Raw genomic sequence first — 14953 nt, 5'->3', positions numbered from 1 at the left:
CATCTTGCCGAGACACACAGGAAGATTATTTATAGCACATGTCCAACCTTAGTATTTTTTTGGTGGGCAACTTTTCATTTCTTTGCCATTGAGATGGGAGAGGCAGGAGTTTCAATTTGTGATTGTCCTTATATCACCTAAGGCTGCGCAACAGCTGCAGCAACACCAGAAGTCACAGGAAGGCCATTAGATTTCAGCAGGGGATAAGAGGGCAAATAGAGAGCTCTGTGTCTTAGGCAGTTACTTCCTTGCCTCTTACCCGGCTCAGAGCTGCTGCGTGATGCGGGTCTAAAGCAGCAGACATGACTTCTTTTTAGGCTTCTTCTTTTCCACTGGTGTTTTTCTGTTTATTTGTCTGACCAGGTCATAAAAGATCTGAAAGAGAAAGGTGTGTTTAGCAAACCATGAGTCACAAACATAACACTTGAACTACACAGGAGGCTAACTAGGCTGTTTGGCAAGTTGGTGCTTTTCCTTGGTGGCTGCAAACTTAAGTTACGGATTAAAGCTTTTGTTTCATTAAAAATGTTAAGGAGCAGTACATTCAGTGTCAACTTGGGAGAGCACGGGGGGTGCAAAGGTGACTTAAAGCTCACCTTTGCCTCCTCTGCGCCCAGTGTAGGCAGGTCCCCCTGCTCCATGTCAGAGCAGCACTGGGCTGCAGTAATTTAGATGAATTTAGGGCAGGGGTATCCTGACTATAGCGCCATTGGGAATTGGTCCTGCTTTGAGCAGGGGGTTGGACTAGATGATCTCCTGAGGTCCCTTCCAATCCTGATCTTCTATGATTCTATGATTGCTTGAACCCTCTTGGAAGCTGAGCAGGAAGTGGAAAGAGGCCCAACAATTCTGTGGATCATCTTTAGATAGGAGCTACCCTCCCTGGTCTCATTAATATGGCTTCAGGGCAACATTACACCAATGCCACAGCATAAAGTAGCTTCACCATATTGGAGCACCTGGCCCTCAAGTTCCTGGCTCTTCTCTTAAAACCATCCTTCCATCTGCTCTGTGGGAGATCTGCATTTTTCAAGTTCTGCTTTTGCAGTACATGTTGAGGCTACCTGGTGACTTACCTCATCCCTCTTCTCTTTCCCAAAATCGTGGGGAACCCCAGACTTGGCTAATAAAATTAGCACGAAAGATCAACAGATAGCTGCCCTGCACTGAAACTTATCCATAAGGCACCAGTCTCCGTGTCTCCTTACTGCTGCATAAATGCATTTCTTGTGAACTCTTGGCTACGGTTTGCTCTGCCTACAATGATACTTAGCAGCTTATTCATGGCAAAACTAGCTTTGCAGGGATGTTTGGAGCTACCTCTGTCACGGACTCACAGATCGTGCCCACTCTTGGCCCCGTGCGGTCCGTGGGGGGTGCCCCTTTTAGTGAGACAGCCCTTCTCGGGGGTCCACTCTCTCGGGGTCAGGCCCCGTGCGGTCCATGGGGGGTGCCCCTTTTAGTGAGACAGCCCTTCTCGGGGGTCCACTCTCTCTCGGGGTCCGGCCCCTCCACCTCCTGGATCCGCACCTCTCTGAGCCTTAGCACGTCTGTCTCTGCCGTGGGCCCCCTCAGGGAGTCCACTCGCTCTGGACCCCCGGGGCCTCCACCCCCGAAGGGGTTGATGCAACCCTGTTCTCTAGACCGGAGTGACTCTCGAAAACCCCCCACTTCGTCACAACCTCCCAGTATCAAAGAGAATTCTTTATCCTCTCGGAAACCCCCACCCGACTCATTGTTTATTTTTTCCCTTTCCGATGTGGCTGATGGCTCACAAATGCCTGCTGATTCCAAGGAGCTTTAAAGACAAGAAAAAAAAAAAGCTGTATATATGAACCGCAACATCTGGAAATGTAATATTTTCCTGATATTGTCTCCTTTAAAGCACTGAAACATAGTCAACTGGTTTTAAATTAAACAATAAAGCATGCATCATGGTCAAGCTTTAAAAATAAAATATGTTAACAGTATTTAAGTTTCTCACACTCCCTCCCCATTGGGTTTAGTCTTACACCGTTTTATATTGTCAGCTTCAGGCAAAACCAGCAGCTCGTACTCCATTAAGGTCAAACCAGATTGTTCCTAACAGCTAAACATGCTTTGGATGTTAAAGAGATATGAGGAAAAATGTTTCTGTAGGGAAGAGACAGGTCACTAACTGGCCTTTCCCCTGCTAGTGACAAGTAGCTCCCAGTAAAGTCTTTCTAAGCCAGGGCAAAGATTTTTGGTGCCCAATTGAAACATCTTAAAAAAGCCTCAATTTCTGAAAGTGCTGAGCACCCCCACTCTGAAAAAGAAGCCTCCTAGTAAATCTAGGTAGGCAAAAATGGAGGTACCCAACAATCACAAGTCACATTGGAACATCTAGGCTCACACGGTTAGGGTGTTTTTAGTGGATGTGAGAGATTATTGCTAAATGTCTGCATAGAAGATCGCAGCACAGGAATGACATTCCTTCAAAAAGAGAGTCAGCTAAATGTAAGAGATATATAAGCCACCAGAAAGATAAACTTTGAAGAGCTGCTACTGAGTATGTTCAGCATCATCTTTTCAAAGAAAATGCTCAGAAGTTTTCTGTGTACGTGAAAGGTTTAACATTCCATTTTCAGATAATGGCCAAAGGAATTTAATCCCCCTCACAGCTATATTTTAATAAAATTTAAAGAGCACCAAATCCAATATTAGCCAGAAAAAAAATCAAGATTAAGGGCAACACTTCTGCCATTCAACAACTCCAGCTTAAACAAACACGTAGCATAATAGTTCGCTTTAGAAATGGAGTGTTCCTTCCCTTTGCTTTTCCCAGCTTTTGTGCGTGTCACAATCAGATTATGAAAGATACATTTTTGGTATGGTCTCCAATTCACAAAATATGAGAGTCTTGTGGCAATATGTCCCATCAGGCTCAAATGCTATGGGGATAGGTGCCCTGGAAACTGGAATATCTGGTACAAAGACAAATTTCACAAAACTGATTAAGCTGCCACTTGTGAGTCAAAGAAATCTTAGCTCCCACAGCAATGGTCCCTGTATAAATGCACATGTAAAGAAACAATCTTGGGTAACTAGTGGTTCAGATACTTGCCTGGACTATATAAAGATTCAGCCTACAAATCTGTTGAAAAAACTATAAAGCCCCATTAAACAGAGTGCAATGCAGAGATTAATATCCATGGTAATCATCTTCTCTATGACGTGCTAGTGGAGTGAATACACAGAGGGGGAACGGGAATGGGAATATTTGGGTTCACTCATTGGGGATGATTTTATGTAACTGTCTTGTGGCTGCGTTTGATGCAGTCACTCATGAGTTAAACATATTCATTGCATACAAGTGAAACTCTCTCCCTCCTGCACGGTTCCCTGGTATAAGTTAAGAGTCCTCAGTCACCACTATGTGGAGTGTGGAAATCTTACGTATTTTCCGCCCAAAATGATGATTTTCTGACTGTTCTGTGTAGCCCACTGTGAAGTATCCTGCAACTGATGCACTGGGTTCATGGTATCATTTACACTGCACTGGGGTCCACGTTTTACTACAATTTTAATTTTCACTCGGGGTTGAGTTAACACTACCCTCCATCTGGGGCTGACTCCGACTGCCACTTAGTGCAGCGTGGAGTGCCCTTCTCCTTCTGACTTGTCATCTTCAGTGCTGTGAGCTGCCAATCCCAGGTTCTACCACTTTTCCTCATCTGTAACCCCCCATATGGGCCCACCTTGAGGGCACTTCACCCTCCATGGCTGCAAACCTGGGCTCTGTCAGCCAGGAAATGCCCAGTAAAGGATAAGGAGCTCAGTACTGCTGGAGAGCAGGTGGGCCTGAATACCTGAGCCTTGCCACCGTAGAATGCAGTGCAAGGCACACCTATTTGCACAGGTGTTTTCCAGTTAAACCTGTCACAAACTGCCCTGACAACACTCTTGTGCTGGGACTTGGCCACAGTAAAATAGCGGCTTAAGAGAGAAGGGCAAAGAACTCTTCCTTTTAGAGAGATGAAAGGTGTCTGTTTGGTAGGGCACCAAGGTACTACAATACAGCTGATCAAAACGTGTAAAGCAAATGAATTTTGAGCAGAGCAGACAACACAGCTAGACATATGCTGGGAAATACACAAACGCCAGCATGCAGAAGATGGCGTCTTAAGAAGTTACATACCCACTTCAATAAAGCTCATTTTGGGTGAAATCCCTCCACTTATACCCTCCACTTCTGGCTGGAGTGCTGTGTGGGAGCCATTTACACCGAGACAAATCTCACTTTTGGGTACTTTGGAGAGACTGAAGGGTATTTCATTACAGTGAATGGAATACAGCTACAGTACTCAAGATCGAGATTCCAAAAGCATCCTAAACCTAGACGATCAAGACGTGGACAATGGCCTGCACACTGCATTAGTGATATTTATACTGGGGTGGTGCAGTTAGAACATACGAAGTACAAAAGTGATCCATTATTGCCTAGCAATGGAACAGCTAGTAGTTACCTCATTAACATTGATTTTAGACTTTGCAGACGATTCTAGAAAGGCACAGTTACACCACTGTCTTGCTAAGTTCTGACCCTGTTCTTTGCCAACTACGCGTTCATCTTCCAGGTCACATTTATTGCCAACCAGAATCATTGGAACCTGTGTGGAGAGAACAATGAGAAGCATATGAGCAAACACTGTTCCAACAAACACACCTGGACTGGCCCAGAAAAGCCATCAGTGACAAAGGTTATTTCTTCAAAAAGCATTGTCTATGTTTGACAGGGCTACATTTCATAAGCACAAGAAAAATGATATAGGCTGGAGTATATAATCCAGAGAGTTAGAGCTACATTGAACTCACAGACTAGATTACATTTCAGGTGCCTGCTGGAAAGGGGCTGAAGGAAAATTGTGGCATGCAGCCACCATGACCAAGTTTCACTGACAATCACACCATCTAACAAATGGAAATACTGCTGTTTAGGAGGTTACATTATACAAGGTTTATTTTGAGGTCATCCACTAACATCACACTAGTCAAAAACATAATTTATTGTTAAGACGCTTTCAAGCGACAAGGGGTTAAACTGCATGCTATCTTAACTTATGTTAGACAACAGGGTATACAGCATATTTCCTGGATACATGCTGAATGCTGCCAGCCCTAGTGACCCGGCAGTCTGTTGTCAAGCCATAGAAAATAAATGGGGCCACCTTTGAAAAGCACTCCCTTGATTTGGAACGAAAGGGACTAGATGCATGCACCATGGCCTTCCACATGTGCTGTCTTTTCCCATCAGGAGTGCAGGACCATGCTGCATTAACAGTTCTATGCACACAAAATGGAAAGACTTCTGCAATAATAAACATACTGGACAATTTCATGTTCATATATATATGTTTTTATATATATAAAAAAATAAAGTAATTAAGCAAAAACTGCAACTAATTGTTTTGTAATAGACTCATAAGAGTCTTGTTTAGTAGGACTGGATGAAATTCCATTTCTTCAGTTAATTACACTAATCTTGTTTTAACATCAAAAATTGCTTACTGCGTTAGTCATATGAGTAACCCGCACCATTGTATCCTAGGCCCACTGTCATTAAGCTCTGGTCAGGAGGTTCAATGAGTGGAAACAGCTGTATGTATGGTATAAAATGATGGCAAACCATCTGTTAAACAGCCTGATGGAGCTACCAATTGCTGGCTCTCTGTGGAGCCACCTGCCCATTCCCTCAGGAGGGAAGAAGTGCCTAAGGGAGTCCATGGTCCCTGCTACATTTCCTGGGGAGTGTTACAGGAACTGGAGTGCCTTTGGAAAGTGACCTTGGCTACAACAAACACTTGTTACTGATTTATTTGCATTAGGCGGAACAGAATGGAGTAGTCTTTACACACAATCAAAGAGCTGGGACAGTTTTTCAAGAAACATGAAAGCAAACGATGGATGGAAATGAAGGGATTTCTTGCACATTGGGAGAGAGCCGGTAAAATTCTTTTCTACTGTAAGTTCTTCAGGGCAGGGACTGTATTTATCTCATATACTGTACAGAGCCAAGCATGTTGTCAACATTCAATAAATTAAACATTTCCCCTTCTAAGAATATACTCCCCAAAGCTTCCATGGCAAACAATCAAATGATACAATCCAATACCATGTGACAATCTGATAACCCTTAAAAACACTCAATTAGCTCAGTCAAAAAATGGGAACATTTTTTCCAGCAGGCTTTAGCAGTAAGATACCTTTGAGGTGGTACCAACATGAATTTCAGAAGACTTTTCCTGTTTCCCCTCAGCCTTGTGGTCTACTGATGGATATCCCTGCACACCACCAGGGAAGAACACATTTAAAATGGCAGGGAGGAAAGCCAAAGGAGTTGGTAGGACTTCATAATTAAAAAGCGTAAAAGAATGTTAAAGAAAAGAGCTCTCACAACACTACAATGTCTAATCTGTTTTACATCTCCTGTAAATGAACTCTTTAAGCAACTACAATATAGTACTGAAAGTCCTGGGCTGCATACCATTCTTTCAATCCTGCTTTTAAATTTTGCATTTCATATAAATCCCAGTTCCTGAAATACTGAAATGGAGTTAAGGTAAGAAATCTCCAGTTTCTTGAGCATTTTTAAGCACACAGGTAACAGCAAGATCTGCACTCCATTCGACTGCTGCATTTTATTTAAACGCACAATGCATACACCACTGTTTCCCCATAGCACTGTAAGAGACAAAATTACAGACCCGCTGATAATGGGTGTGCATGCCATTCCCTTTCTGCACACAAAACTGAGCCACAAACCTGTACTTCCCAGATGGAAAATAAGTTGCTATACATTTCCTTCAATAATGTACATAAGTACTGTAAAATTTCAAGTGACTTTTATTATTTATACTTAATTTTGCACAGAATTGTTCTTAAGCAGAGTCTTAGTCAACTAGATTTAAGACTCATTTAAACCTCAAAACAAAATGGTTTCAAAAGAGATCAGACAACATTTTATTTTTGGGAACTACGTTTTGCTTACTACAGCAAAACCTGAAGTCATGAAACAGAAACTGCAGGCAAAACAAAACCTCTGTTTCAGATCAAACCATTCTACCCTACGCCAAATATAAATGTTCACAATTACATGTGCTTAATTAGAATCTCTTTCATTTTGTATGAGACCAAAAGAAATGATCTATTTTCCTAGACGTGGATACTAATATACAAATGTGAATATTTGAACACTTTCAAAACTAACTAAAGAATGTTAAAAAGCGGTACAGCAGAAAAAATGGAACACATAAATGAGGTATACATTTGTCTAGATATGGGGAGATACGAGACACGTGGTTGTTTTAAATGGCAAGAGTTAACTAACTGCTCCATACCAATGAGATTTCTAGACTTATTGCAATAAACTGAATTTGATCAAGTTTGGTTTTGATCATTTTGAAATTCAAACACAAAACAGCAATTTATATTTTTCTTGCACATAAAACATTGAACAGTTAAAATGCAGAAATTTTATGAGACTCGTTCTGCTAGCACTAAACACAGGGTGACCTGTCTTCTTTTTCTCATGAGTACAAGGCTTGAAGAGGAAAAAATCTTGTTGGAAGTTTGAATCCATGAACTAACATCCAACCAATTAAAATGAGTAAATAAGTTTTAAAATTATCATGAAGCAGAATTAAAGTAACAGTGTCCATTGTTTGATTAATTTGGCCAACCTATGGTACAAATGCCAGGGCAAGCAGTGTAGCTGTTTGAACAGCTCGGTGCATTGACCTAAATGCTAATAAAAGAATCATGCTACCAGCAAGCATAATCCCCACATAATGAAGATTAGTTTTACTTAAATAAAAAGTTTACCAAGTTAAACCAGAGAGTGGATCAAAATCATTAGACAGCAAGGTAGCCAAGGTTAAGGAACAATGAAGATTTAAAAGTAAATACAAAAGTTAAGAGACTACCTCAGTTTCAAAACACATTTAGCACCACAGTATCAGAGCAACCTACTGCATTGTTCAAACAGCTTTTTCCATGAATGGCTATTTAAATACAATGCTTATGGCTTACTTATGATCAGGCCTAAATATCTGCAGCAACTCCAGCTCTGTTTACTGATCCTCAACACTCCTCTTAACTGGATGAGTGTAAGAAGATAAAGTAACAACATGTGAATGAGAAGCTACCTCTAGCATCCCGGCTCAGCTACAAGGACCATCTAAATGACTGAAGTAATCCAACTTCAAAGAAAGCAGTTACTTTTGTTGTCAGTGATTAAAATCTTTTTCACGCCCCTCAGGGTAAATCCTTGAAAAACATTACTAACAACTGTATTAGTCAGACTTTAATTTCAGCTTCCTGTCATCTAAACATAAAATGATGCAGGCCACAAAACCGTACCATTCACCCCAACACTGTCCTGTAAAACATCTGCAACTTCAAGTCCATCAGAAGTTTTGGAAATATAAACTTCAGGTGAAAAAAATCCATCATGAAACACAGAAAGCCCCATGCAAGAGAACTGAGGCCACTAATGACAGGAACAGCGCCATCTACAGGGTCCAGAGGCATAGCATTACTGCATATAATCTCCTCCTATGATGTACAGGCTGATCAGTACTTTGCCATCTAAAGATTTCAGTGTATGTTCTTTTTTAAAATCAGTCTTTACTTTTTTGTAAGTGTTCTAAAATTAACCAACCAATAATTAATTTATATCATTAGCTGAGAATTTTTCAAAAACTAAAAATAAAATTATTTATTCCACAGCTGTCAGACCCTCTTGGGACTATAAGATTTTTGGAAACAAGGATTCTTGTAATAGAATAGTGAGAGGGACAAAGAAAACTGTCCTGAGTTTAGAAGTCTCAGGAGTTTTAAGAGCTATATATAAAAGTAGACCCTTGACACACACACTTGTAATTCAGACTCTGAATATGCATGCTCTCCCTGAGGCCAAAATTCCCACATCTGGGTGCCTAAAGTTAGGATCATAAACCCAACCATCTAAATACAAGTTGCCAGATTTTCATAAGTGATGAGCACCCACATATCCCACTGGAATCAATGGGAGCTGCAGGCTCTCAGCATCTCTGAAGTCAGGCCACATACATATGCAGGTGCCTAAATATGGACTTAGACCAGTATGAAAGTTTTACTCCTGAGTCCCTCCTCCCAGGGCTACCATACACATTTTCAAGTTTGCTACCTAAAACCACTGTAACTAAAAACAGTGCTGCGTTCAGGAAACAGCCGAAGACATCCTGCTCTATTCAATCTTAGCAACAAGCTTTAAAGATGAGCCAGCAGGATAAATATATAATTGAAAAAGTAGCTATTGACAAACTGCCAGTCAAGTTTAAATAATATGCTGTTCCCGCAATAATTACAAGTTGGTGGCCTTAATGCTCAAAACCAACATTGACAGGTTTTGAAATACAGCAATGTTTTTTTGTTCATTGTAGAGTAAGAAGCAATGGAAACCGAACAGAAGCAACCCAACCTCCCCTAGGCTTAAGAAGGATTTATGAAAGTTGCTGCCCAGAGGACCTCAAAGACTAAAGTCCTCTCCTTCACAACGCAGATAGAAACATAGGATTCTCCAGAGAACTGATAATGGGATACAAAGCCTTTCAAACTCTGGTTTACCTACTGGTCAGTAGTGATTTAAAGTAGTTACCCATTTGCCAGCTGTTTGGTGGCCAATGTGAAAATGAATTTTTGGTGGGCAGGTATACACATCAGAAACACTACCACAGATGAAATCCTTCTTGGCAGTCTCAGCAGAGACCACAGACCAAAAGGCCATGGAAACTGAGTTACTCCTCCATCCTAGATGCATGCAGATCACATGCCTTGGACATTCATTTCTACAAGGTAAAGATCACAAAGAAAGCACAACTGTGGTTGGTACAGGCAGCTTGTTAGAGACTTACAAATATTAACCGTTCGGATTTGAATTCTGCAATGCAGTTTGCTTACGTAAACAGAAACCAAGCTACTACTCAGCGTCTAGAATCAAGACTTCCTGATCAGCAAGTGCAAAATGAATTTTTATTCCCCAGAGCAGCTACTACATAACATTATCGCTTAGAAGGTTACAATAGATGCATGACAATCTTCAATCACCCTAAAATCACTCAGTTGATACTAATGCAAATATATATGGGTTGCTTCTGTTCAGTTTCCATTGCTTCTTACTCTACCTAGCTCATAGAACTGGAAGGGACCCTGAAAGGTCATCCAGTCCAGCCCCCTGCCTTCACTAGCAGGACCAAGTACTGATTTTTGCCCCAGATCCCTAAGTGGCCCCTGCAAGGACTCAACTCACAACCCTGGGTTTAGCAGGCCAATGCTCAAACCACTGAGCTATTTCTCCCCCAATCTCCAATGAGGACTGAGAGAATTATCTTGTAGAAAGAAAACTGACTTTGAGCCAGTTTATTCAGGCAGGAAATTGAACATGTTTTCAAAATGAAGTTTTTTAAAAACTAGTCACTGGCCCAAATGTGATTGTAAGCTCTTTGGGACAAGCTGTTTATCTGTATTCTATACTGTTATAGCTAAACAAAAACCATCCAACACACACTGAAATAAGCGAGACTTTGATCTTGGTCATGTCTCACAGAAACTCATGGGGAGTGGGGTAGAGCAGGAGGAGTGGGAGGGAACAGAACAGTATTCACTCGAGTAACAGGTCATACAAAACACATCTCTGCCTCATGCAATGTGTCCTAAGGCTATGTAACTAAGCAGACTGCTCAAAGCTGCCATTATTATCCATACAACTGGAATAAAGGTAAGAAGCTTGGCTAACAAGACGACTTCTTCCCTCCCACATACTCAAGCTCTTATTTCAGTGCTAGTTGCCTCATCTTTAGGACATACAAAAACGTACATAGAGTTAAAAGAAAGCTTGGCAACACACTTTAACCAATTTTGTCCATTACTAAGGTTGTGACCCAATGCAATAATTTGATTAATTTTTTTGGTGAATGTCTTTTCTACTTATGGCTCAGGTACAACACATCCAGGATGATTCTTCACATGTAAGCTTCCTCCTCACTCTGCGGGAAAGTTAGAGGAAAAGAAACTAAAGTACAGTAAAATTTGTTTAATTTTTTAAAACAGTAATATTCCGATATAACCCACCTAGAAAAAAGAAAATGCCTATACTGGGAAAGAATATCAAAGTTAAAAATCAACTAAGGACAGATTTCCAAAAAAGTTGAGCAACCAGCATTTCCCATTGTTCTCACCAGGGCCAAGTGTTCTCAACACGTCTGAAAATCTGGCCAAGTTGTTTGTGTTCCCAATGGGAGAAGAGCTCTTTTGAAAAAAAAAAAAAAAAAAAATCTACCCCTAATTTTGGAAGCTGAGCTCTTGAAAATCTGCTCAATGAAGTTAATGTAAAAAAAATATATAAGTTTTTCTAAAACATCTAGCACAAGCTTATTATACAGTAAAAAACATTCCTAGGCAACAGTAGTCTTCAGTCATCCATCAACTTGCTCAAAAAAACAGATACCTGCTTGTTTACTTATGTAAGGATTTCAATGGCTCACAAAGCAAAAAGTCCTTTACTTACATCTTCAGTGTCCTTAACCCGTAAAATCTGTTCCCTCAGGTCCTGTAAGTCATTAAATGTGGACTGTGCTGTAATAGAATATACTAGTGCAAACCCTTGACCGTTCTTCATATAGAGATCCCTCATTGCTGTAAATTGCTCCTGTAATCAAATATTTTAAAAGGTAATTAATTAGCTATTTAATACATATAACAAACAGTTCAAAAGGAATCCTTTTATTCTAATAGAGATAAGAATGTAGTAGCTAACATTACATTTACATTTTTACCCCTTACAGAAATCCAATGAAGCATATGAATTTAATAAAAACATGAACTGAATTCCTTCCCTTCTTCCTCGCACCACCCTCAGGAGGAAGAAAAAAACCTGTTAGAAGAACAGACAAAAATAGCAGGAAAAAAAGGCAGAGGATGCTACAGAATTAAATCTGATAAATATCTTGCAGTGATAAATACGGACTAACGTACATGTAAAGCATACTGTTAATATTTGGTTAACACACTTGCAGTGGTATTTCAAATATTTCACTGCCAGAGAAGTGACAATCTGCAAATATGTCCCTGCTCTAGTACTGTGCAGAGACTGCCTAGGTGCCACGCACCTGTAGGTTTTTGGTGAACATCAACGTTTAGAAGAAAGAGTGAGCTGACATCTAAGCCCATGTAATTGTACAGCAGTCATTTGCTGCATGTAAATGGCTTGACGGCTCAATGGGATGAAACATAAGGCTATACAAGAATGGGCTGCGAAATCCAGGGTCAGACCCAAAGCTATATTTTGTACACATCAGTGAAAGAACCTTCACTCGGAATTTTAACTATACTTTGATTTCTATCTGCCTGGGCTACTTTCAACATCATGGTCCAAGGGCTTCCCAAAACAAACAGCAATTGTGTTTTCAAACGCTTAAGAAGCAGATCCTCCTCCCATAGTGTTCTCAACCATTAAAGTCTGTTTGTTTAGTGACACCCTCCCACAGGATGATAAAGAGGCTTGGTGAGCTTTCAGGAAGCTCGCCTCTCAGTAGATGCTAGGAGGAGGGAGATGACAGGGGCTTCCCCCAACATGGAACAGCTGGACAGCACAGAGAAGCAGCATGAGGGGCAGTTGACCTGAGCAGGAAGGGATTCCCACAGGAGAAGAATGTCCCTTCCAGCACTATCTGAGGAAGGGCCATGACGTGTAAGGTCCTATTTGTTGGAGGAGGGTTCTCTAAGAAAGGAGGAAACAGGCCCAAGTGCAGTGGCTTGACAGGGAACTTTGTTGGGGGGCGGGGCGGGGGGGAATTAAAAAAAAAAAAATCACAGGGTCAATGATTCAGGACCTTCAAGTCGTGCCCATTGTTAGCTTATGGAATGGTGTGGTTTTATGATGGTCATCCCCCACCCACCTTTGTCCTCCTATAGCTTGTTACCATCCCTCATGTCTCTGACTGCAAGCTCTTTGGGGTAGAGACCATATCTTGTGTGTGTGTTTGTACAATGCTCAGCACATTGTGAACTCTGGGCACCACCACAATATAATATATTACAAATGATCATCCCCAAATTCTAGCATCGTGTTATAAAGATATCAATTTATTCCCAAGCAGAGTTGATAAGGTATTTAGAATTTGGAGGAACACTAATCCATTCATATCCCATCTGTGAGGGAAATTCAGCTGGGTAACATCTACAATCCCTAAAGAGACAAGGTGGGTGAGGTAATATCTTTAATTGGACCAACTTGAAACAACCTTTCAAGCTACACAGAGCTCTTCTTCCAGTCTGGGAAAGGTACTAAGAGTATCACAGCTACATACAAGATCAAACAGGTAGTTTAGTGTAAAAGTATCAGGGGGTAACTGTGTTAGTCTGTATCCACAAAAAAAAAAACAAGGAGTCCGGTGGCACTTTAAAGACTAACAGATTTATTTGGGCATAAGCTTTCGTGGGTAAAAAACCTCACTTCTTCAGAAGTGTAAAAGTAGTTAGCACGTATTGTAAGAGACCATTCAACCCCTATAATCATAGGACAAAAAAGGAGGGGTAGTGGGTTACAGCTTGTTGTAATAAACCATAAATCCAGTGTCTTTATTAAGACCATGATTTTTAGTATCTAGCAAAGTTACAAATTTAAGCTCCCAGGCTCATCTTTTGAAATTGTTGCGCAGGTTTTCTTTGAGGATGAGGACTGATAGGTCAGATATAGAGGGATCGTATTGTGAAAAGCATTCCCCACAGGTGATAGGGTGTTTATGTCTTTTATCATTTTCCTACGTGAATTCATTCGAGAGCACAGTGATTGTATGCAATTTTCCTGGGTTTGGCGGTGTTCAGGTAACAGATTCACCACATTGGCTTTTGGGTTACTTAACAAAACACTGCAGTTTAGTGCAGCAGCAGTCGATCAAACATTTTCTTTTTGATAGGACAGGGCTACTTCACTGACAAATCCTTTTAAAATCCAACTTCATTTTTAACATTAAAAATTCTATATTTTAGATTTTTCTTACTGTCCCTGCTGTATCGAGGATTTCAAGCATACACTGTTGGCAGTCTACTTCCACTTGCTGGAAAAAAAGGAAGAAACAAGCAACATTAAGAAAAAAAATGGCATATGCTCAAAAGTGTGCTAGTGTGAGACATACAGAATTACAACCGAAGAGCCCTTTAACTTATGTTTTCCTTCATTCCACCTCAAACCCACAAAAAAAAAAAAAAAAAAAAAAAAACCTCAAACTTGTTAAATTTTCCAAGCGTTCCACTTACTAAAAATCATTTCAGATTAAAGAGGGTAATTCCAGAAAATGCAACTCTTCACTACGAAGGTTTTAACAATTTTTTCACTTAATTGTCATGCACAAAAAGCACCACTTCCTTTCGTTTTCTGGTTTGGAGCCTTTAATTGTGACAACAATTATTCTTATCTCTAAATTATTCTTATCTTTACATCAATCTGAGTGGAGAATGCAGTTCTAGGGATAAAATTACATCAAGCCTCTGTGTCAAGGATTTGAACAAGAGCTTCTGCTTTGCAACTGCAAGCTCATTTCCAAAAAGGTAGTGAAAAATGTCATATGCCTTCAAAGTAAGCAACACTCATTCAACTAAACAGTAAAGTGGTCTGTTTTTTTAAAAACAATGACTATACTTCAGTACTTAAAACTGTGATATTTGGGTTATTTCCTTTACTTACAGTAGGAAATGTTGCAAACGCCATGACAGGATAAATTCGGATTCATTTATTTTTAAATGGCAATCAATGTTATGTCAGCATACCATGAACTAAGTCTGCATGACATTAAGGGTATGGCTACACTGTGATAAAAAATCCGGTGGCACCAAGTTTTAGAGCCCAGACTGCGGGGCTAAAAATTGCAGTCTGGACGTTCAGACTTGGACTGGA

General features: G+C 40.5%; 1 protein-coding gene across 3 annotated transcripts in view; it reads right to left on the bottom strand.

Moving 5' to 3' along the window:
• Positions 1 to 233: 233 nt before the first annotated feature.
• RAP1A (RAP1A, member of RAS oncogene family) overlaps positions 234 to 14953 on the bottom strand; it is a 68797-nt gene continuing 54077 nt past the window's right edge. For all 3 annotated transcript variants that reach the window (XM_029913821.1, XM_029913819.1, XM_029913820.1), the window contains 4 exons: positions 14061 to 14117; positions 11567 to 11707; positions 4488 to 4631; positions 234 to 375 (listed from right to left, as the gene is read on the bottom strand). In XM_029913821.1, coding sequence (XP_029769681.1) covers positions 289 to 375; positions 4488 to 4631; positions 11567 to 11707; positions 14061 to 14117 — 429 coding nt within the window. In that variant the 3' untranslated portion in view covers positions 234 to 288. The remainder of the gene's footprint in view (positions 376 to 4487; positions 4632 to 11566; positions 11708 to 14060; positions 14118 to 14953) is intronic.

Source organism: Terrapene carolina, unplaced genomic scaffold (assembly GCF_002925995.2).
Source record: "Terrapene carolina triunguis isolate 2854851 unplaced genomic scaffold, T_m_triunguis-2.0 Scaffold926, whole genome shotgun sequence".
NCBI classification, from domain to species: domain Eukaryota; kingdom Metazoa; phylum Chordata; order Testudines; family Emydidae; genus Terrapene; species Terrapene triunguis.
The sequence above is the reverse complement of the archived record's forward strand: the minus strand, read 5'-3'. Positions and strand labels throughout refer to the sequence as shown.